The sequence below is a fragment of the Galendromus occidentalis genome, unplaced genomic scaffold (genome assembly GCF_000255335.2).
Source record: "Galendromus occidentalis unplaced genomic scaffold, Mocc_1.1 scf7180000077497, whole genome shotgun sequence".
Taxonomy (NCBI): domain Eukaryota; kingdom Metazoa; phylum Arthropoda; class Arachnida; order Mesostigmata; family Phytoseiidae; genus Galendromus; species Galendromus occidentalis.
Window position 1 is genome coordinate 1,153,515 of NW_003805485.1, and position 23,436 is coordinate 1,176,950.

Genomic DNA, 23,436 nt, shown 5'->3' on the forward strand with positions numbered 1-23,436 from the left:
CACACCGATCGCCGTGAAAATTGAAGAGTGGCTTCTTGGGAGCTGTCGGGAGCGTATGGGGAGGGGTCCTCGTTTTCATGTGATTCACTCTTTTATCTTCAGAGATGGAGGTTGGAAGGGTGGAAATTGGAACGGGAGAATGAGGAGCGAGGCAAATGCGGGGAGGGGGAGCTGGTCACCGGGCTACGGAGCACGAGAAATCAGAAAAACGGGACAGCGGGCAAGGGAGAGACTGGGTAACACGGGGGAACTGGGAAACCGGTGAGCGGAAACACCGGTCAACGAAGAAGTTTGGAAGGTTGAGGACGGAAGACCGGTGGAGCGGGAACACCGGAAACGGTGTGTAGGGAAGGCATACTTGGTTCTGTTATGGGGTCCGATATGATTTTCGACGCGACTTGATGAACTCCCGAGACCCATTACTCTCTTCTTCTATCCTGATCAAGGGATCTCGGATTATAGCCGTTCTCAGGTATCACCCGCTCAGTGAAGTCATGACCCCTAAGTCACTTTCACGGGCTATCCGCAATAACAGAGCGTACTCGAGGGCAGATCGCGTTCTGTATTCGAGAGCTACCCTTGGAGCATTGGCTCCTTGAATCTTCGAAACAAGAGATGGCCCCTCGTCATCGTGAGCACCCTCCACTTGTCGTCCCCCAAGCCTTCTGAAAGAGCATGGAAATCATTCGAAGGAGAGATTTATTGAAACCACACTTTAGGATGGGCCCATCATACGAATGACATCAGCTGACTTTTAGCGGGTCTGTCATGGAATCAGTCTCAGCAGTCACATATCCTCCGGTGTGAGACCTTGTCTGGAAGGAGCAGAATCGCTTCGATTAATGATTCACGCGTACCATGCATCTGATATCGGAGTAAACCCTTGGAGTATTCACCGTTTGGGAATTTCGAAATCGATGGAGTGAATCGAACCAACCTTGTTCATCCTGGCTGTCCTCGAATTTGTCGGGCAGCGGTTTGCCATAGGTTTCCTTCAATCGAGTAGACAGCATCAAGGCCACGAGCGACGCCACTGAATTCAGGATGTTTTCGTCGAAGACATCTTGTTCGTGCGAGAATGGTGAAAGTATGGACCCAATACGGGACGCTGTGACACAGGACCCGAGCGCTAAACCTCTCATTCTCGTAGGGTATATCTCATTAACGTGAATGCCTAGAACAGAGGAAGCGATCTGGACCCCAGTTTTGGCGAGCGTTGCCAAGATCATAAGGGTCACAGAATCGGCGTCCGGATACATGGAGAGAAGCGCGCAGCAGATGACGGTTACAGAGTTTGTGAAGCAGTGCAAAGTTCTCCGATTGAAGTACTTCACGGAGGGATAAATCAGGATGAGGGTGGGAATTTCGAAAATCCCAGCCCACTGTTGATTTGCGAATAAACCATCCGTGTCCAGAGCTAGGATGGCATACAAAAGATTGTAATAGACAAACGTGCTTATCGGGAAGAGAATGAAGAAGATCGATGTCGTTATGGCAGGCGTCCACGCTTCGAACAGATTCGCCAGTGTCACTCTGGACTCGGCTAGAGTCGCTCTACTCTGTTCAGCAAGAGCCCTCGACAGAATCTCATCGAGGTCGTCAGTCATTTCCTGCATGTCGCTTCGGACCAGAATCCGCGTCAAAACGGTCTTTGCTTGGTCTACCTTACGCATCGCGATCAACCATCGCGGCGATTCGTCTACCAGCCAGATCAATACTAACATAGGTATCGACGAGAGACTAATTGCAAACTGGAAAAACCTCCAATCGTGGATGAAGAGAGGGAAAACAGGAAGGATTATCATACCCATAACCCAGCCGAAATTCGCCCCCAGAGCCAGGAGGGCTCTCTCTTTTGGGTTCGTCGACTCCATACTTAAGGTTATGGGTCCATTTTGGTTCCCACCCAGTCCAAAAGCTGTGACCATCCTCGTGGAAATCCAGATCGGGAACGATGGCGCCAAAGAGCACGCTATGCCGCCTCCGAGAATGCATAAATTGGAGGAGAGGCACGTCGTTCTACGACCATACCAATCAGAGATATGCGAAAACATGAAATTCCCCACCATGATGCCGAGCATCAACGCACTCTGTGCCCAGGCCCGGAGCCATTTGCCTCCGCACACGGCGCTGAACTCGGCGACGAAGGTATTCGTTTCATCGAATTCCCACGCGACACAGCTCTCACCCGAGCCCGCCGAGTCGAGATGGCACTGATCGGACCCGTTGTGCAGACGCTTTCCGGAATCGTCGACGCACCAGTAAGCGGTTGTCTCGGGTGCGATAATGTTCAATGAGCAAATGAAGAAGGCGGGCGGAACCCCGCTGTAGAATAGCATCAACAGGACAGGGCTCCACTTGTGGGTGCGGGTCTTCACTAGAATATCGTCCATGACCGAACTTCGTTTTCAGACGAATTCTCGAGATCGACGTCGGCGTCGTCTGGAAGGGTCCGCCGATGAGGAGGGAATCAGCAGCAAGCGGGATCTCCGAGTCAAGATAACATCCGATCATTCTGGCGCTGAGTACACTGCCACCACCCGGAGATGAACATCTCACGCCCCGTTATTGCGTCTCGGCCGCTTGCCGCGCCTTGATTCCTCGCTTCTCACGTATAGAATAGATCGATGGAAGCAGTCCCGAGGGCGATCTTTCTGAATGAGATAGTTCTCGTCAGCTGCTCCGAGTAGCTTTTTTTCGGCGGAACCCTATCTTGATATCGCTCCTCTGTGATCGGCTCACTGTTCTCGCTTCGAGAATGAAGTCTGACGGCAACTCTGACGAAATCTGGGATGACCTTGGGGGAGGCTAGCCTTACGCTGATTCGTAGGTTGAACACGGAACTCGCTGAGATCCACCAGCGATCGTCTTCTCAAGTCTATCAATACACTCGTGGGACACCGAAGAGCCGTGCGGCCCGAGCGCTGTACTTTTTCGCGACTCATTTCTTGTCACTAGATAGAAGAGTTTGAATGTGGTCAGCTCTAACTAACACATGGACACTCCGACCAACACAGCGCTTCTAGAGTACGGTTACCCGAACGATTGCTATTGTGCGGAACCTCGTGACCTTGAATGTGCTACGTCAATGGAAACTCACGAGATCGAGTCTCTGTCGCTTGACATGCAGAAGCTGCCAGTGGATGGATATGCGAGGTTCCTGGTCAATACGTCTGAGTGAGACCTGGCAGAGGACTATGAGGCTAACACGGTTGGGCATTGCTGTCAGAACTGAGCCCTCTCCCTAGCGGAACCCCCTTGTCCGTGAACCGATTCGGAGGAGAATATCGATGTGGAGTCGGACGAGTCGGAAATCAACTATCAACTCCCCTCCAACATTCCCGGGTCGGCGTATTTTCGCCGCCGGACTCGGCGAATCCGGACATTCGTCGACTACCGTGCGAGAAGACATGCAGCAAAATAAATATCCTCTACTCAGAAGGCTTCTGGATATGAGCATGCGCTCCCCCCTGTGAGTCCGCTCCCCTCACGGTGAAGCAATCGAACAGCCGAGACGGATCGAACCTTTTGGGGAACCAAGTCCATATGGAATTTTGATCCCAGTCCCGGATCCTGGGGGTGAGTGAAGATCCGACGAGCTCCTCGGCGAATGGAAACGGACCCTTCTCGTTCCAGGAGACTCGTGCGAAGGAATTAGAGCCGATCTGCTGTTGGACGACCGGACATTTTCGATGAAAACGGAAATTCGAGATCATCCAGTCACACTGGTTACTATTCGACCACCTGCATGCGTGTTTTCTTTCGCTCATCTGGAATTCTTCCGGGAGCTCATCTCCGGGAGCTCCCCAGTGCCCCCTCTTCTTCCGACTGTAGCCTCACCGCTTGATGTTTCCGACTGGGAGGCGCTCCGCCAATCGTCTCTGAACAGGACGTTTAACCATTTCTCAGATATTCAGCCGAGCAGACTTCGAGGGAAGCTACATAGGTGCCCCAGCAAAACCCTTCACCAAGGTAAATAATAATCGCGTATCATTCTTTTGCGTGGAGGATTGCCCGCGAAATCCACGAGTGTGGAATTCCAGTATTTTTACAGCTTGGCGGATTTTGTCGTCCCCGCGGGCACTGTGCGCGAACTCCTGATCGAAAAACGGGCAAGTCGTTCCTATTGAACGGGGACTATTGAAATGATGGATGAGGCCGGCGATAGACGTGAGATAGAAGAGCACCCTTCCCGCTCCGAGCGGTTCCTGATCTTGGTTCCGAAGAAGCTTCGCCAGAGGAAGGCGTCCTGCTCCCCAGTCCATAAGCCGGAGTCGGGGAAAGGCCTTCATACAGGGTCCTCGCCTATCTCTCGTCAAGATATCCTCGACGGGCACACTGGCTGCGATTCCTGGACTCCCGAAACTAGTGGGGACGGCCACGCTCGAATAGGAAATTCCCAAGGTAGGTGAAACCTGTCTGATAAGACGTACTCCGGGCTATCCAGGAAGAGGTCTTTTATTGAGATAGTCTTATTGGGCAGGTCCTCTCGCGTGGGAGCAGATAGATTCGGAGCTCGGAAAGACAAGGTCTGACACCTCAGGTGGTCCGATTATTATGGGAATGCTCCTGTACTTGAGCCATCCTCAGGTCCCTGTACTTGAGCCATCCTCAGGTCCCTGTACTTGACCCATCCTGGCGGGCACCTTGCTGGCCCCCACGGGAGTCCTACGTTGAATAAAGGGCGCATCGATTCGCGAAATATTGATTTATTCGATCAATTATTATCAATGCTCAGTCGACAAATCGTCGGGAGTCTCGCCGAACGACCTTTTCCGTTGCGAGAAAATAAATAGAAGATATCTAAGCTTGGGAAGCAGCATCAAATATCGATATTTTCAAAATCGGCGCAGAAATCATCTTCAGGCCAACTGTGGCTGAGCCTCATCCAGGATTTTCCGAGCCGAAATGTAGTCTTCGTTCTCCTCGAGGTCTTTCTCACTGCTTAGGAGGGCTGGAATAAAATGAGCGATTCAGTTTCCGAAACAGAGCCAGAGACCGAGATGTGCGTCACCGTTATCCTGAGACTTGAATTATACTCTAAGCGATTCATGGCAAATAGTAGTCACCTTCTAATTCCTCCCAAGCAGTAATGAGTCTCTTACGACAGTCTGGAATCATCATCTGGGACTCCAGGATGACCTTCTCCTGAGAGGAAAGGGAAATCGGTCAAGGAGAGATCCACGATTCAGAGGACAAAGCGGCATTTTGGAGAGTCCTCTCAGACTTCCGAATGATATGCGCCTCGCGGAGCGGCTCTTGGCCGCGACTTGCAGGAACGCGGTGGGGAGGGCGGAGAGGGAACCTACCTGCAGCTTGATCCTATTTTCTTCTTGGCCCTCAGACTTCATTTTGGCGAGACGCTCTTCCTCGCGCACAGACTCTTTCTGGTAAGCAACGACCTCTTTAGCCAAACGGTTCACCGTTCCAGACTTGATTTTGATTGTCCGGAGCCTCGGGTCGGGTTTCGAAGACATTCTCTCGGAGTGACTGTTCGCTCGGAGATTATCGAACGATTTATACACGCAGACCTAATCTGGAATTGAGAAGCGAAACCTCTATGGGATGAAGTACGGAATGGGGAGTCAATTCGGTCATCCTCTCGAAGGAGGAAGTTCGGAGCATTCTGAGCTCTTGGAATTTCCCGACGAAGTTGAGTCAGCATTCGGCTAGAGATTCTCTCACGCATGATCGATTCAGTCGGATGTCGGAGGATGGAAAGATCGACTGGATCCGAAAGGTGATCTGCGATGAGCCTCTAGGCCTCCAGCAATGGGTCAATCAAATTTCTGAGACACATAGTCAGCTTCGAGAATTTCGGCGTTGTGTAGCTCCCCCTTTCTCCCGGAATCTCTGAGGGGTGTGGACACCAGAACATTCAGGGAGGGGGAATACACGAGCCGCTATAATCATTAGCGAGGATCAAGATAGTGGATGGCGGGATTCCGCGCGCGGACGGCCAGAGCTCTCCGACGAGCGTGAACTCGAGCCATGCGCGGAATCCCCCCCATCCCGGATACACGGCCGATTGGACCAACTCATCAGAATCCTTAGTGAAACATAATGACGGGCGACGTGTCAGAAACAATTCTCTTCAGAACGTCAAGAAACGTCTCCGGAGTCTCCAGATATGACGGAGCCCCTGGTGCTGATGGGAGACTCCTGACTTGCTCTTTCAAGCGCCTGTCCTGGCCCTGAGCGAGGAACTCTTATCGATTAGAGACAAACGTCAAATCAAGGAACCGCAAGAAAATGACCGCCACGAACAATGGGAATGAGGACCGCCTTCGATGCCGAAGTCAATTATCGCTTGGATTGTTTCGCGAAGAGAAAGCCAATGTGTTACTCTCTTGGGATTTCAACTGACCTTACTTGTCGAATGTCGCGATTTTCACGGCTTGTCAATGTGAAAAACCTCTCAGGTCGAAATAGGAAAAACTTCGGCTTTCATTCAGTTTCGGTGTGCCGCTGCTGTGGTTCGACAGCTCTCACACTCAATATTTGGTGAATGATGTCCTCACCGCGCTGATCTTGCTCGGCTGCCTTGTGCGGCTGCGTCGCGTCGCCTCGTCCTCCTCCTACGACGCACGGAGCACTACTGTACGAAATGATCAATAAATAATTAATTAAGAATGGGAACGCGGTGGGTTCTAAACATCGGTCCAGGTTCTCCGTGAAGGGCAACAATATTGTGGCTGATCAGATCCGGATGACAAGGGCCATTCGAAGTCGTTCTGCATCGCTTAAACACTCTTGCTTACGTGTGAGTGAGTCTGATCGAGTGGAGCGGGAGCTCGTCGATGATTCAAGTCGTCTCGATGTTGTAATGAAGAAAGTTCTGGCTCGAGCTTGAGCATCGCTCACGACGCGCAGTTGAATCATGCCGTCGCCAACCAAACACGCCGACTGAGGCGATAAACTGAAGTCCTCTAGAGATGATGAGGGCGCTCCAATGGGAACCCCTCAGCAAGCATCCAATGCACAGCGATGTTTGCGGTACCGAGACCACAAGAGGCCATATACACCATCGCGATTCTTGTGGGGACAGACAGAGCCTGGGAGGTATGTGTACATGGTAGATATCCATTCCGATCAGAAACGGTTCAAGAAGCTCCAAGAGATCCTTGAGGAGTGGGGGTTATTCCTTTTCAGAAGTTCTCTCAATGTATTGCTCCCCGGGAATGAATTCGCACCGGTGAGCCGTGGAGCGGAGGAAGTTTTTACTGTCGCCCAGCTGCGGTCCCATACACTCATTCCCGCGGTTTTTCCGGATGGCCGGGGCACCGCACTGAATCCCGATCTCTGGATCATTAGGTTCTAATGCCGCCACGCGGGGAATTCTAAATTCCCGCACCCCGAGTCCGACGTCCTTTTCCCGCCGAGCTGTTTCCGTCTCGAGCCAGACAGAAAGTTCCAGGAATTGCGACGATGCAATGACTTCGAGGATACAGCCGCAGACTCTGATTCAGAGCGCCGTATTCATTGATCGACTGTATTGCTTGGCACCCATGGATTCTCCGAGGATATCATATGTTTTGTTAAAAAGAGTGTGAGCATGCATTGCGGAGCAACGGCGCGCCGCCGATGCGGCGACCACAGGCCGGGTTTGCGGTCGGTGTGTCCGACGCGGAGCGCCGCTAGCGATCGTGGGAACGATTCATTTCTAGGCGAAAATATCGTCAATCACAAGTCAATTCATTCATATGCCTCCAAGGGCTCGCGCGGCATTCGCTCTCGCTGTTTACCCACGAGGGATGTATGCCTCTTCCGATTGAGACCTGCTCACGGGAAAGGGCGACGGGACAGAAAAACTGCATGCACATGGGCGTCAAGATGCATTTCTCGCTGGTGAAGATTCGAATCATTCTAGATCGTTTCTGCGAGAGTCCTGAATCCGTGAACTCGAGGTGGAGCAGATTGAAGTCATTATGAGGTATCGCCCGCTTCTGTTCTGAAGCCCAGCAAAGATCACTGCCATCTTCACCGAGCAACAGATTCCGTTTCCGTAGACTTTTATCTCGCGCACCTTTTCGTACTCGGCTTGGCTCAGGACTCAGGACACAAGTCCCACGACTTTGCGGTGCCTCTCTAATCTAGCGAGTGGGAATTACGCTCCAAGCATAGAACCGTACGAGAGTAAGCCGGCTATACGGAAGCACTGTTAGGAGGAGGTAATTGAGTGAGCCGTATCAGGAAGGAATATCATGCCGTACAAGGCACATATCTCGTCTATACGCATGCAATGTGTGGCCGTGATGGGATTTCCGCTACCACACCTGAGCTCCGACTATATCCCCCCGGTTAGCTCCGAGCGTCATCGCGTCCCCGCAACAGGATCGCGCTTTTTTTCTTGAAAGTTTACGGGAGTTCACTCCCCCTCCGGGACCTCATGAAAAGGCCGAGCGGCTGAAAGATCCCCCAAGCCAAGTTCAGGACGAAATATCTCATTTTCGCGAAATTCGAATTCATAATCCATCGACTTACATCGATGCCTCGACGTGAGGTCGAGCGTTAAGAGTCGGACCGAGTCATTCGATCCCATCGCCGCAATCGACATCCTTATGAGGTCCCGAGATGTTGCATTAGTCTAAACTCTGTTGCCCCCTTGCATTGCACGGTCGAGTCGAGGTCTTGCCTTCGGTTCTGCTCTGGCCGCTTGTTGCGAGCATTCCAGACATACCTCGAAAGTTCGTTGGGAGCTCGAAATCGCGCGCCACTCCGAGCTTTGTTTTGATTGAATAGGAACCCGCGAACAGATATCCAAAGCTCTGAAAACAGTCACTTAGCGGGATGCGCACTTGAGCTTTCTGTGCCTCGATGTCGTACAGTCTCCTCAAACTGTCTCATTTCTTCAATTTTCCAGTCCACCTCATGGAATTTTCTCTCTCGGGGGAGTTTTGATGCTCAGACTTAAGAACGAGAACTTAACCGCGATACCACTGACGAGGGCAGACTTCCCCCTGTAGAATCACTCGGTGGGCGATACGAGAGCCGTCTCGATGTCGGCCGATCTCAGAATGAGGTGAGGGAACTTGTCGAGTTGAAAAAGCCCGGAGAACAAGAATGAACTCAGGAGGTCACATCATTGAATTCTGTTCGAGCAGAGTTTGCGCCAAAGAGAGCATTTGCCGCCATTTTGTTTTTGGAGTCGACCGCACCATGCTTATCGACGCTTGTGAGACGCAGAACGTTTGTGATCCGAGAGCTGTAGTGTTTCATGAGGAGGATCGAGGAGTGAAACAAGTCGTGTAAATTGGACTCAAATATACGGTGTACGACTTCGGAAAACATTGGTCTATGTAGGTGAGTGCGTCACGCCCCCCAGGCTGTGTCATTGGATGGATGACAAGCCGTGACAGTTGAATGTAAAGGTAGTTCCGAGAAGCGATCCCTTGGTTGACAGCGGCCGCCGGCCCGAGCCCTACGCGAGTCTCCGCGACTTTGACATTTAGGAGTTGTATTTTTTTTCGACAAACCCTTGGCCAGCGGGGAGCTCGCTGTGCCCTCCCGGCAGTCCCTTGTCGGAATCGCACGGGATCCAGCGCATTCCAGCGGCTCAACAGCTGTTTCTGGATAGCGCGGGCATGAAACTCTGAAGAAACGATCCGCGTTTAGGAGCTCTCGCGATGGAAACGCTCATCTTTTGAACGCTAGCCCCGCCGGACAGCGAGACTTCTCGGAATGCTATCTGGATCAGCGGTCGTTCCTCCTCTGGAAGCTCTCGGAGTGGACTCGTTGAGTGCTGAGAATTTGACGGTCAAGGTGGCTTCGTTCGGGGTCGCCGCTCAGCAAACGATAAAGGGTTGAGATTCACCTCTCCAGTGAAGGCTTCGAATTCTTCTCTGCTCGAGCTGGCTCTGGATGAATTTATCTCTCGATATTCCTCATTGAAGGAACTCGGCCGATTCGTAAATTATTAGAGTTCCTAAATTCCGAACATTTTCATTTTCCGACTCTCGAATAAGGATAGATTCGATTGCGGCATTCTTATTCTAGTCGTTCCCACATCGTCCGGCGACAGGGAAAACTCATCGGAGGCGATTCCCTCGTCGATGTAATCGTCGGTCTTGGCTCTTGCGGATTGGATAGATATGAAATGTCCGGAATTTAGGAACTCTATAAATTATTCGATCAATCGTTTAGTCTCTAAGTAATCCATTCATCAATTAATCAGCCCTCCGTTTCGTATAACCTGCGCCGTGAGCAAAATTAGAAACAGGTGAATGCGGGAAATGCTTCAGACAGACGCGTTATGCGGGTCGCATTCAAATGAGTCACGCGTTTCTGCAAAACTAATGTGGTTTCGAAATGTGAATTTCTGTGTTGTGGTCAACGATCGGCCTTGTCTGAGTCTAAGTCATTTCAGTTACGACATTCCAATTCTGCTCCTCGCGGAATCGGCTCTGAACAACATTTTCTGTCCGCCATGATCATTATTCCATGCGCCTCTAGTGCGTTCCTTCTAGTCCGAACGAAACAGGCTGCGTCACCAGTTCGTTCATCGCGACACGACTTGAACCCAGCCCTCCAGAAGTTCACTACAACGAACATGATGGAAATGTCCGTGGGTTTTCGCATCGAAGCGGACGGTGACAGCGGGGAGCAAGTGTTATATTTGTCCGTAAATCATCCGTGTCCGCCGAATCTAGTCTCTCAAAATCGATTCGACTGATAATCATCGACGCTTAAAACCGTGTGTCGTATGCTCGGATGGCTGTATCTCCGACGGAAGGAATTGAAACTTGAGATGAACGCTCATCCTGAGCGGGTACGAGCCCTGCTCATGGAAAATAATTTTCATTCTTATCGATTGATGTCCTCCTTCATTAGGCTCCAGCATCTCGAATGACGATTTGTCGGACTTTTCGGCAGCAGCATAACTCCCAATAGCAACGCCTCGCTCCAGAGACCGAAGCCTGTACCAACCGCCGTATGCCATTCAGGATATCTATAAGCATCGAACAGGCCGGTCGCGGGATTCTCGTCCCGTGCGCAGGCTATTCTTGAACTCGATCCGGAAATCCACGGACGATGTTGTCCGCTCGAAGTATGGGTCTCGACCGCATCTCTCATTCTCGGCAGAATTACAAGCTGACACCATATTTCGCTTCAATTTACAAGTGATGCGCTGTCGCCTACGCGAGTAGTCACGACTGGCGCTTTTTGACACGGATGTTTCCTGACTTGATTACGAGTTCGATCCGATGAGTATCTGCCTCGCTTAGTATATTTGGATTCGTCGAATTCTTGGTCGAAATCTGCGTCTCGTGGTAACAGTCGAGATCCTTCAGAGAGCTCTCCCAATGCTGGTGATCAATTGACCTAGCTAGGTCCGTGCGTTGAGAATCGTCTTCGAAGCTTCTCTCATTCGCGATCCCTTCCCCGTCTCATCGGGGAGTTTCTCGCTGAGAAACATCTCGGCTGAGTCCGCTGGTGGCTGATTTTCATTCTGTTCCTGAATTGAGGGACTATGTAATGTTCAAATCCCGCCGCCTAGTCCCTCCCAGTAGGCGAGTGTTGGAAGCATGAGAGTTTCCTGGGCTTGAGACGACTGACGACTCTACGCAGAACGTGACGTCATTGACGACATTTCAAATCGGGGCGGCTTCAGATGGCGTCAGACTTGCTCGCTGTGTAGCTTCCTTTCTTGCTCCCTTGATCAAGATCAACGAGAGGATCGGAAAGCCCTCCGCTACAAAGACCGCACCGTCTCCACATTGAGCTGAGCTTGTCTGGTCACATATTTTTTTCGTTTCCAACACCGTATCGCAATAATACTCATTTACGGGAGTTACGGCTAAATGTCTCGGTGATTACTACGACGACGGTCGTGACGCAAGATGACGGAACGTATCCAGAGTTCAGCGGACATGCAACAAGGAAAATTACATTCCGCGGGGCAGTGACCGCTGCTAGTCAGGCGTTGCTGCGGAAACATCAGAACGGAACGCGAAAGGCTCTGCCTCTGCTGAATTCTCCCCCGAATCGGTCTCCGACTTTCCCTTATTCTCGAATTCATGGATCACTCGAGATCCTCGACGGGAATGCCTCGGGAAAAATCCGAGGAGGAAGACTGATGTCGAGGAAAAAAAATTCATTCGAAAGACGCGGGCTCATAGATTGTTCTATTTGAAAACACGGGTGCATATCGAATTGATGAGAGAATAAGTTAATCGTTCCCCGTTCTTGTGAACTTCTATTTCGTGTGCGTTCTTCGCGCGTCTAGTTCTAATGTTTTGTATCATTACCGTATTGGACCAAGGCTTGTTGATTCAGCCGACGAGTCGGAATTCTTTCGGAGCGGGCGGAAATTCGCCGGCGCATTATGACGACGCATTCCAGAAAATCGTCGTTGGAGCTGTCTCGCGTCTGTACGCGTGTCTTTTCCCTGATCTCGGCGCCGCAAACCTCGACGACGGACGGTGGAGCTAGATTTCCGGGAGGGGAAAAGTTTGTCTTCACTCCGATGGGCGGACCACCGCTTGTGCATTTCGGTATTCCCCTTCGATACCGCTTCGATTCCATTGAGACCACAGAATTTCCGTCCGGGGATGAATCGGAGCCAGGGATGCGGGGAACAGATTTGTTCGTCCCTGGAGGAATAATTGATCACAACCGAAATCCTCGTTAAATTCGAGAGCTTGATCGCAGAGACAATAATTTTGAACTGAATTCGTGGAGTTCAGGATATGAATTCAACCCGGAATTGGTTTCAGACGATTGGACCATCGCTTATCGACCTGGATGAACGATCAAGAACTCAAATCAGCAGCTTTCGGAACATAGGAACAGCCGATCCAGACAAGAGAGTCGAGAATTCGTAAAAAACTACTCTCAAAATGGCCATTTCGGCCAGGCTGCGGAAGCTATTCCCCCTCAAATCGGTTGATGATCTCGTCCACATATTCAAGTGAGTCACATTTTCTCTTACCTGACAGGAAACACCCCATTCGACGTTCGAAGGCCCAAGTCCTTCCCATATCATTTCTTCAGTCGCGTACAATCAGCCTCCCGGTACTCTCCAGCAGAAAACCGGAGAATTTCGTCATAGTTGTCTCATCTGTGCGGAAAAGGAGATTCGTGAAAGACAGCTTGTCACCGGAGTCGTGCCGAATTCTTCTTTTTTTTCGCGGAAAATTAGTTCGTAACGAAATCTCCTTTCAGATGCATGCTCGACGGACCTGCGCCTCCAGATCTCACGTTGGCGTCTATACTCTTGGGCTATCTCGAAAATTTACTCTGTGCCAAACCTTTGGATCCAACATCATCGGACAGTGATTCTCAGAGCTCCGGACACGAGGATTTTCCCATCGTAAGCTCCATTCCGTAATGATCGATAATGTCTGGTGATTCCATTAGGCGGATCCACCACTCGAGATTGGATATTCGCATTCTTCTCGATCGGAGAACGATCTTCAAGCAGATCTTTCCTCCAGGTGAACTTTGAAGAGATCAATGCGCTCTACGGAAATTTCGCCTCCTTCATCAAAGGCTCGATAGACCTCTCAATCCAGCAGACTGGACCACAGCGACGCTTGAATCGTCAACTGGTGAAGAAAATATCTGATATAATCTGGAACACCTTGCATCGGTCCTATGGTCAGGACCGACCACATCTCCAAAGCATTTTCAGCTATCTAACAGGTACGACGCGAAGTCGACTATACGCCCTCAGGGTGTTGCTCTCAAAGAAGCGGGACAGATTCCGTATGGAGATGATAAGCTTCCGTATGAAGCACGCCGGAAAAGTTCTAATTATGCGTGGATTTTCGCTTCAGGGAACAAACTCGATTGTTTCGGATTGGCATACACGACCGTTGCAGCGTGTCAGATGCTGAGCTTGAGCGACGTCAACCTCGTTCTGAGCGAGGACCACGCTTGGATCGTGTACGTGAACGCGCAAACTGGGAACAAGGAAACCGCCGAGGTCACATGGCATGGTGAGCCCAATTTCTCCATTCATCGATGACGGCGAGCTCCGGGAACAAAGTCTGCCCGTGTGCAGGGTGTAATTTTTTGATCGACCTACATGTTGCAGGGAAAGTCGAAGACAAGAGGGGACAAGAAATCTCGTACGGTGAAAAATCATGGCTTTATCTTAACGGGCACGCGATTGAATGCTCGAAATACACGGAAATCGCGGCGGCGATCCTCGCAGTCAATCCGTACGCAACATCCTCGGCAGACTCTGAGATGTTGATTCACATTCAGAAGGTGTGCTATCGGGCATCATCCTCTATTGGAGCGGGATATACGCTCGGATTTGATTTTAGTCGACGGATTTCCCCCGCCGGGTGAGATTGAAGACCATCCACGAGACATCTAATTGAGTCTCAAATTCCACAGAAACTCCTGTGGCTGATGCACGATGCTGGTCACCTTCGTCATTATCCGATGGCGCTCGGAATCCTCGGTGAACTGGAATCGATACAAGATACTCCCGAAGCAGAACATTCGTCTTTGGAATTGTTCAGGGAAGCAGTGGATATCGGTAAGCGAAGCGGATCGCGAATTTCTCTGTTGGTTGCGGAATGACTTTTCCGAGCGAATGATATGGGACTTCGTCGGATTCGCCTGCATGAGACTATTATTTGGACATTCCAGCACGCACAGTGTACGCCGATCACCACGTCTACCCGTACACGTACTTGGGCTGCTTCATGTTTCGGAGTCAAAGATTCTCCGAAGCTCTTCGGTGTTACGCGAATGCGGCGCAGGTCATTCGGAACTTCAATTACGGGAGAGAAGACGAAGAGATCTACAAAGAGTTCATGGAGGTCAACAACGAAATCATCCCTCAGCTTGTGCGGTATCCAGGTAAGATCCCGTTCGTCCCCGGAATCCCAGGAGAAGAGACTTTCTCTCGTTAGAGCGTCTCACGACCCTTCACTCGTCGACAGGGATACCCGAGGATAAGACATGCTTCGCGCAGCTGCTGCGTCTCTGGGACGGACTTTGCGGCTGGGAAGAAGGCTCCTCGACTCCTGTGCTGCATATCGGATGGGCGCAGCCTTTCGTCTCCACCTTGGGGAAGTTTCCTGCCGCAACTCGGAAGGGAGTCAATATCGTCATTTGGGAGGACCCGTCGACGCAGGATGAAGGTGCGTGCTTAGTGAGTCAGAGGCGACGTCCTGGGTCTGATTGGAACTGTCGTGGATATGTCTCCACTAACAGAGGCATTCCCAGTGGCAGAACCAGGCGCCTCCTCTAGTTGCTCAAATACCACGGGGGGAGCGCCCATTAACGCCACTTCGGATTCCCTTATTCCGGGCCTCGGGTCAATCATATGTCTTCCTCACCGCATTAACCGATGGGTCTTTTGATCTTCAGCCGAAGAGAAGAAACTGAAGGAGATCAAGACTGAAAACGAACAACTCTCCCCGAGCGCTGTGGATTCGAAGGAGAATTCGAGAGACGATAAAAAAGCTGAACTTCCGACCAGGCGAGGGAGCCAGAGCCGAAAAAGCAGAAACGAGAAGGATATCAAGGAAAAAGAGAAGATCGAACCCAAAGATACGATCCTGACCACCGGCCCCGTTCAGCAAGATCTCAATGAGAATGAGGTCAAGAAAGAGACCGACTCCGGGGCGCCTAAAGTCAGCGACGACGAGCGAAGATTCCGTGAAGAGAACGAGAAGAAACCCCACACAGTCGTGTTCAGTAGCCAGGTGAATTGAGGCTCAGAGTTACAATTTAGCAAGATTTGAATCTCGATCTAGATTCCGCAGCACCGGCAAAACTTCCCCGTCCGGCGAAAGTCTTCCTTTTCAGTACTAACGAGTCTTTGGAAATGAGAGAAAAACTTTTTTTCCCCACAGAAAATGATCCGTTCGAAGAATCTACTGCTGGCTGATAAACTCAATACCTCCGCCATCATTCTTCAACTGACGGCCCAGAGTAACATCAACACACACAAGCACAAATTGGGAATCGATGAAGATAGACGAACGAAAAGGTTCCGTAGAGATTGATTGATCCATCACATTGATGATAAGTTGATATTCATCATCTTCATCCATCCCTCTATCGAGATCATCGAGATATCGATAATGTTTCAACGTCGACTGTGACGATATCAGTGAGCCCCATGTAGTGAGCTGGTTTGAGTATACCTTAGCTAGACGGGTTTTCGGGTGGCATACGATCTCCAATTTTTCATCATCAGCCTCGTATTATAGAATACCCGGGTCAGATTTCATCCACGAATACTTCATTAAACCACATAGTTCCGTTCCGATCATTTGATCGAATTCACCGTGAGGCGTCAGAAACAAATCGAGTCTACGTCTGATTCATGATGTGAGCGAAGGAGACCTCCACGAATCCCCGTGACGCACCTGGGGGATCCGAAATGATATGCACTACCGCCGCCTCAATATCATCTTCCGTAGAGCTATGAGCCTTAGAGTAGTGATGGCGAGAATATCGAGCGGCGAGAGCAGGGTTCTATTGTTCTACCTAATTTAAACCTGAGATTCGGTCAAACATCGATCTGAGTGACAGTTGGGAAAGGATCGGAGACATTCTCCAAGACCCTTCCCGGCGATCGTTCTTGGAAAAAGGCAATCTTCGAGCGGTTGAGAAGTGATAAATGTGTGACAGGACATATTTTTGGTATGGGGAGGGTATGTTTGACAGTGGTGTACCGCTGTTCGATTGACGATGGATCCAAAGACCGATAGAGTGATCTTCTACAATGATAACTACGATCACCGCCTCTATTCCTATCGTGGAGTTGGTGGCGCCTAACTACGTCTCCGACCATTATATTGTTTCCTGTTGTTTCTTTGCTTATAGTTGCTCCTTTATGTTGCTCCTCGAGAATCGCATCCGCCTAATGATTTGAGCTCTCGCTTCCGTCTCCTCGGGCAGATCAGCTTGGAATCGATCCGAGATGATCAATCCATAGATCGGTCGACGCTCTCATAGATCGGTCGGTGTCATGAAGATAAATTTCCCCGGTCCTGGAACGATCAGGGGATTTCGCTGCGACGATTGAGAAAAGCGGTTCGACCAGAGGTGGAGAGCTACCAACGTGAGTCGAGCTGAGGAAGGAAGCAGTGATACTCGAGATTGAAATTTGAATGGCCAAAATTTTCGCCTCTGATCCTCGTATCGGATCAGAGACGGGAGAGCTGCTCCACTGTGATAGGAATTTTCAGCTCGATCGAAAAACGGCGAGCGGAGTAAAGGAAATTCGTCTCAACTTCATTTTCCCGCGCTTATTTTGGTCAGAATCGTAACTGAGGATTCTTATGTGTTCACCACCTTCATCCCGTGTTCATTTAAAAGATTTGATTTTGAGTGAGAAAAATGGTTCCGGACGTAGGCGTGGTACTCCGGAAAACGCTTGTGTGTGTGGATGAGAGTACCTGGCTTCTTACATGGGAGTGTCTGAAAAAGAGATAAGGAACTCCACGCATAAGGCATGAGGCTCGTCGTGAACCTATGGATGATTTCTCGCGCAGCGTCGCAGCCGAAGTTGTGCTCGGCGGACCTTATGATATCAATGAGCGCCGTAAGCTCCACAGCCACATTTTTTCGTCATCGTCGATCGCAGAATCGTCTCCGCATGCGCTTGTCAACACTTGTGAACACTGTGTTGGACACCGAATGGTTTCAAACCGGACCCCCTCGCGGCAAATTCAGTGACCCGATAATAATCGTACTCACGGTCGCTCAGGGGATGGAGATGCCCATGTTCATTCGATAAGCCTGACGATCATGAAATTTTCCGTGGTCATCGTCATCCTCGCGATTCGCTCCGAGCTGAAGCCCAGTACGGTTTCTCGAGGAGAAACAGATCCTCATCCCGCTCCCGAGCGTTGTCAAGTAGGTAGGAACTCATTGTCCCGATTCCCACAGTATACCGTGGGGAGAAAGCCCTGGTGTTCCGGCTTTGCATTTACAACTACATAAATAAGACTTCATGCAAAAATGTTGAACAGAGTGCCTGGAAGAGGGAGCATCGATGCTGCAGACTCCTCAGCCTGCGTCGTTGTATATACGGTGTACATGTTGCCGATCGAGAAATTTATGGCAGTCTGACCTGAAAGTATTTGACGAAATGCCGAAGTAATAAAACCTACTCTTGTCCCCCCGAGCGTGAATAGTTCTTCTTCATCCCTCAGAGAGAACCGTCGAAGATTGCGATCCTCGATAAGATCCACGCGTCTATGGGGTGAGAACTTTCACGACCCATTGATAGGCTCATCCGATTATTCCAGGATTCCAGCTGTTCGGGCTCATTCGCTGTCGCGCGTGTTGGAGCGACAGGAACATGATCAATTTGAACGACTGTGCCATGAATATCAATTGATGTTCGTTTCATTCGATGCGGTCGGGCTCTACGAACGACGACCCTTATGGAAGGCTGCCGGCTCGCTTCCTTGCCAGCATCATCTCATCGTTTTGTTTAGAGAGCAAGTAGTCCGTGTGGGTCCATTTGCTTAAAAGCCGATTGACGAACCCTCGACCTCCCAGGAGAACTCCATGGAGAAACTTCTCCGACTCGAAGACGGTGTGACAGCGGGGCGAGCCTCGATGGGTTGATGGGAGACTCCGCCGATGCTGCGGAGTCCTTTTCTAGCGGCTCCCAGGAGCGGTTGACAAGTGAGGCGGCTGTCGCCGGCTGAAATCAGACATCGGCTGGAATTTTTTCTGTCCCTTATGACTTATGAGGGTTGGACATCGACGGCCGCAGAAGCTCAAGATGCCTGAAATGATTTTTTTACACGTGTTGCAGAGGCAGATTTTAGAGCACTCGCTTGTCGACCAGGCTATGTAGGTGTGCAGAACCTCAGTCACAGCAATCGGCCCAGGGATGCGGAACCGAATGAGTGATACTCGATCTTGATATCCCGGTGGAGCCCTAAAATTCGTTGATGCAGAGATGATGGGGATTTCGCGCGAAGACGGAACAAGATGGGATATCCGACCCGAGAGCTGGAGAACCGGAACAAGAGATCCGTTGGGGGCTTGCATCGGAAATCATTGCAGCAGTCCAATTGGCTAAGTCATCGCAACCCGGAGCATCCTTCGCCGCAGCCGAACAATAATTCGAGGAAGTGTCTACCCTGTCTGGGCGTGTGGGGCACAGTTGACGAAGGTCACTCTTTGCGTCTTGGATCAGAAGCCGGGCACGCTGGATGCCCTCGGCAGGCTCCTAGGGGCGAGGGCGGATCAGTCAGCGCTCAATTGATTGTGAGAGATTGTACGGAAAGACAGCAGTCGAGTTCTCGGGAGACGCCTCCGCGATACGAGAAAACTCCGAATGCTCGAATCATACGCCGGGAGGCTGACTGCGAGTAAAAGTGTGTCCAACGATATAGCAGCGAGAGATCACCTCGATGTTCCGGTTCCGACATTCTTTGGCCAGAGCCCAGAAAGATATCGCGAATTTTCTAGATCTCGGGCCGACACGATTGTGATCATCGAACCGGACCCTACCTCCCATCCCGCAAGAAGACATTCACGGCCCCGCCCGAAAAGCTGGGATAAGCTTGGATCCGTTGGTGCTCCTCCGTGGCCCAATTGATTCTTCCCTTTGTTTTTCATGAGGGCTCGAAATTGACTCATTCCCATGCATCAGGAGAGTAGATTCCATTCAATTGACATCGATCAGGATCCGTTAAAAGACTTGGAATAATCTTATTCATTCGTTCTGCATTCGGATTCCAACGCGGTACCCGTTGCCATTCATCGAACGATCGGTAATCCGAAGGGAAAGCCTGATTTCCCCGAAACCGCTTCGCTAGTTCTACTGCCGTTTCGAATGCAGCCCGGTGCACTCCAGCGGAACAACTTGAATCTCTGATAGCGCATATCTCTTGGATCGATGGTAACAATTTCCCACGGAGACTCAGCCCAATAATGACAGACCACGGATGATGACGTCACGCTTTGGTAAATACTAGGTTCAGTAGAACGCCATGAATACACTCGGCGGAAACATCTTCGGCGCAAAGTCGAGTGATAACCCGATTATCTTTGGCGTTGGTCGGTCTCGCGTAGCCGAAATGAGCAAAGAATCGGGGCAGATTTCCGCATATACGAATTTGAGATATCTTCTGGTGAAGGCTGGTACGGTGTCGGATAACCTGTCTCTGTTCGTAAACATCGTCTTATCGGTGGAGCACCTATCCCGCTGTGTGACACGAGCCGCCATTCAATCGATTGCGCCAGCGACTGGTTCTGACCGGGAAATATGGTTCTTGAACCGCATGGCTAGGGCTGCGCCTCCTATTATGTGCTGTGCGATGCATATTTTCTTGCATATATGCATTTCTCGATGGTTTCAGGATTTTTATTTATGCTGCAGTTTTTTTCCGTCCGAAATCTTGGGCCTTTTTTGTGCTGCTAGCCTTCCTCTCGAGCACCAATTAGGTGGATGGGAATGAAGCCATGTCAATGAAATGAGAAATCGACTTTTTACCTATTTTCCTGCATATTTCGCTCTTTTTCGAGCATTAAACACACAGCATTTCTCATAACACCGTGGGCTTGAGGGAGAAGGGCGGATAGAATGAGCCCGATCAGAGAGGGCTCGAGCGAAGACTCGAACCCAGACACGATCCCGCAGAGCATCCCTTTTTGGATTGATGCCCTCAAAACGCGGATTAACGTGGTCAAAAGTTCAGCCACATTTTCCGGAAACCATAGGGTCCACGGTCAAGCCGGAGCGACATTAGACCGGTGAGACATATTAAGCCTTTCTCTCGCACAGACGAGAGAGCCCCGGAGGAAAATATGGTCGACGGGCCCGTCACGGATCACTGTCCTTCTCTGTTCCCCTGTGAGGTCGCGGGATATCAGTTCACCAAGCTGCTCTGTATATCAAGCTTTGCGATTCCCGCTTCGAACACCTAGGTAACCAGCGGGAGTCTTCTCGAGCGAAGTATGAGCTCACCTTGACGGAGACCCGGTCGGAATGACATCATGACAGATTCTAATCGAAGATTCTATTCACGTCTCAATATTCCGAGAATATGAGCGGAAGGCGTATTTTGGTCTCGATGCTGCGTCTTTAAATGCATGTCGGTCTCCGTGTGACCGAAATACGCATCAGGTTCCATCGGTGGGAGCTATTTGATCTGCTTATCAGATGCTTTTGATCGAGAGAAATGATGTTCCACCTCGTAGAGCAGTTCTCTCGCCTGGGCTCCATTTGGAATGATCGTATCGACATCATCTGTGTTGAATGACGGGATGGGAATGAAGACTCGGGAATGCTGAGAATTCAAGATGCATCAGTCTGTCGCAGGGGCGTCCACGATTCGATGCGGGACATATTGAGGAATGTCGAGTCAGACTCTGTACTCAATGTCGTCTCAGCCTCCGGTCTCCGAGTAGTACCTCGAGCTCCGGAGGATCCTCGAGGGCAGACCCATTTTCCAAAGCTCCTCCCAGGGAGGATGGATGTGGACGTCTTGTGTATGCATGAGTTCTCCCGTGGATCCCGGTCCAGAGAATCATGATTCGATCGCTCTCAGGGTCAGTCGGTCGGTTTCTTACCGCTGCTAGGCGAGAGAGCGCGTGAGCGAGACGCGCGACAGCAGAGGGAACTCGTCTGCATCCCGGATATATAAAAATATCATGGCGCTTCTGTTCCGCAATGCTCCAATTGATCGGCTAGTCGGCCAGTCTTAGAGTCAGCTGTAAGTGTCGCGTCCGTTCAATGATCGCTGTGTGATTCATCAATTCAATTGTTTGCCCTCCGTGAATCATTCCCGCTAATATTCAATGCGCCCTCTACTGAACGTAAGCTTGAACTCCGTAGTCGACCGCAGTCCCTTGCAAGTCAACAAATCACCATGAAGGCCTCGCTATCATTTCTCGCGGTTCTAGCCATTGTGGCTCTGTCACAAGCTGCTCCTGCCCCCGATGCTGAAGACACGATAAAGAATGCAGGTTCGTACGATTTATTCGACATTTCTCTGGTATATGTCACGAGAATTAGGGGTATCCGATTACGGGTGTTCGATGGAGACGCACTCAAAGTCCGCGACGAGCAGATCTAAAGTCTATCTGACCCTGGGCAACATCTGCACGCAGGAAAAAGTATCGGTGACGCATTCTCCTCAGCCTGGGACTCGATCAAATCTGGAGCAGGTGAGTTCCTCGTGAGATGAGAATTACAATTCTGACGTTAAACCTCGCAATGCCCCGAGACGTCAGTCCGGTGAGGAGTCCGATGGCCACTCGCGATATGCTCATCTTTTTTCCTGACCTGGAGTAAACTCCTCTAGCCAGTCAATCGGATTCCACTGCTTTTACATACCGTTCTTCCTGACCCGATTCTGGGAGATTTTCCCATTATTCAAATGCATGATTGGGCGGGAGCGTTCTACAAGATCTCGACTGAATGAGACTTGAACAGCTCCGGTCGATTTCCCGAGCCCAGCAAGGGATACATTGCGTCGAACAGAGAGCGATCGTGCCCTCGGAAGCCTGCTCCCTCTCGTTACGAGAGAAGTGGTAGATGAGAACTCGTTCTTTCAGAACTCGTCAGGGGAGTTCCAGCGATAACATCCATGAGCCACCTTTTTTAATTTTGTCTTTTGAAATTTCCCGCAGAGACCGTAGCAGACCAGACTAAATCGGGAGCTGGTTGGTAGCTTTCCAGAGACATAAATCCGCTTCGGGTGGCAGGCGCTTCTGGAAAGTCATAGGGGAATTTTGCGAATTCAAGCATGCGAGTCCGCGTCCCTGAGTCAGTGTTGGTGCTCCGACTCAGGATTGAGGCTAATGCTCAAAATAACTAGATGACTTGCTTTTTATTGCCATGTTTGATTGTCTGAGATCGGGGAGAAAGTCCCGTTAACAATGCTAACAAGCGAGGATCGCGAAAAATCCAGGGAATTCAGGGCCGCCTGAGCAGATTCCAAAGGACATGATATTTGCTTCGGATTGAATGCGGTCCTTCAAGAAAGTCTTCTCACTTGAGTTTTGCATTCACAGAGAGTGTCTGGGACAAAACGAAAGAAGGAGCGACGTCCCTCGGCAAGTCGATTTCCGATGGCGCGTCCAATCTCGCCGAGAAGACCAAAGACACAGTTGGTTGAAAGCATGACCCACCTCACAGAATCTTGACTGAAGGATCATCGTCGAGCGGGAAGCGAAAAGCAATGCACAAATAAAGAATATGTCTCTGGGACGACTACACGCGTGTTTTGCTTTGTTTCCTGATGAGTTCATGCGGTCATGTTGAGTTTTGGCTCCTGGTTCGGCGCACTCACCTAACTTCGACATATTCCCCCACCATCGATCGTCGGGTAACCCGCGAAAGGATATCCCAGTCGCTGAATGGGCAGAAAAGGATCGGGAGAGGATTCGTCGCGCGAAATCACGCGGAGACCAAGGGCCTCACCTGCGCGTGCGTACAGAGCGTCAGTGCCATCGATGGCCATCCTGAGAGGGGGCCTTCGCTCGTGATTC

At 50.6% G+C, this 23,436-nt stretch overlaps 3 protein-coding genes and 1 long non-coding RNA gene across 5 annotated transcripts; 2 read left to right on the top strand and 2 right to left on the bottom strand.

The window, feature by feature from the left end:
• Positions 1-780: 780 nt before the first annotated feature.
• Positions 781-2,105, bottom strand: LOC100900421 (solute carrier family 22 member 8-like). The gene is made up of 2 exons (XM_003746542.2): positions 938-2,105; positions 781-815 (listed from the first exon to the last, which is right to left on the bottom strand). The coding sequence occupies exons 1-2, from the start codon at positions 2,079-2,081 to the stop codon at positions 781-783; spliced, it is 1,179 nt and encodes a 392-aa protein (XP_003746590.2). The 5' UTR covers positions 2,082-2,105.
• A 2,588-nt stretch (positions 2,106-4,693) lies between these two features.
• On the bottom strand, positions 4,694-6,496 carry LOC100899087 (tubulin-specific chaperone A). Its single transcript, XM_003746457.2, has 4 exons — positions 6,368-6,496; positions 5,310-5,536; positions 5,070-5,148; positions 4,694-4,954 (listed from the first exon to the last, which is right to left on the bottom strand). Exons 2-4 carry the CDS (start codon positions 5,475-5,477, stop codon positions 4,863-4,865), a joined length of 339 nt encoding a protein of 112 aa, XP_003746505.1. The 5' UTR covers positions 5,478-5,536; positions 6,368-6,496; the 3' UTR covers positions 4,694-4,862.
• Positions 6,497-9,180: 2,684 nt separating this feature from the next.
• On the top strand, positions 9,181-16,293 carry Mnn1 (menin 1). Its single transcript, XM_029112360.1, has 11 exons — positions 9,181-9,303; positions 12,717-12,910; positions 13,165-13,312; positions 13,437-13,644; positions 13,779-13,940; positions 14,039-14,214; positions 14,347-14,491; positions 14,605-14,817; positions 14,901-15,103; positions 15,342-15,668; positions 15,819-16,293. Exons 2-11 carry the CDS (start codon positions 12,840-12,842, stop codon positions 15,969-15,971), a joined length of 1,806 nt encoding a protein of 601 aa, XP_028968193.1. The 5' UTR covers positions 9,181-9,303; positions 12,717-12,839; the 3' UTR covers positions 15,972-16,293.
• A 5,314-nt stretch (positions 16,294-21,607) lies between these two features.
• LOC100899231 (uncharacterized) lies at positions 21,608-23,163 on the top strand. Of its 2 annotated transcripts, XR_145606.1 has the most exons (5): positions 21,608-21,656; positions 21,779-21,909; positions 22,054-22,110; positions 22,576-22,608; positions 22,960-23,163. It is a non-coding gene; the product is annotated as an uncharacterized LOC100899231 (long non-coding RNA). The 2 variants fall into 2 exon arrangements; XR_001951219.1 differs by lacking the exon at positions 22,576-22,608 and having other exon boundaries at positions 21,611-21,656; positions 22,960-23,154.
• Positions 23,164-23,436: the final 273 nt, after the last annotated feature.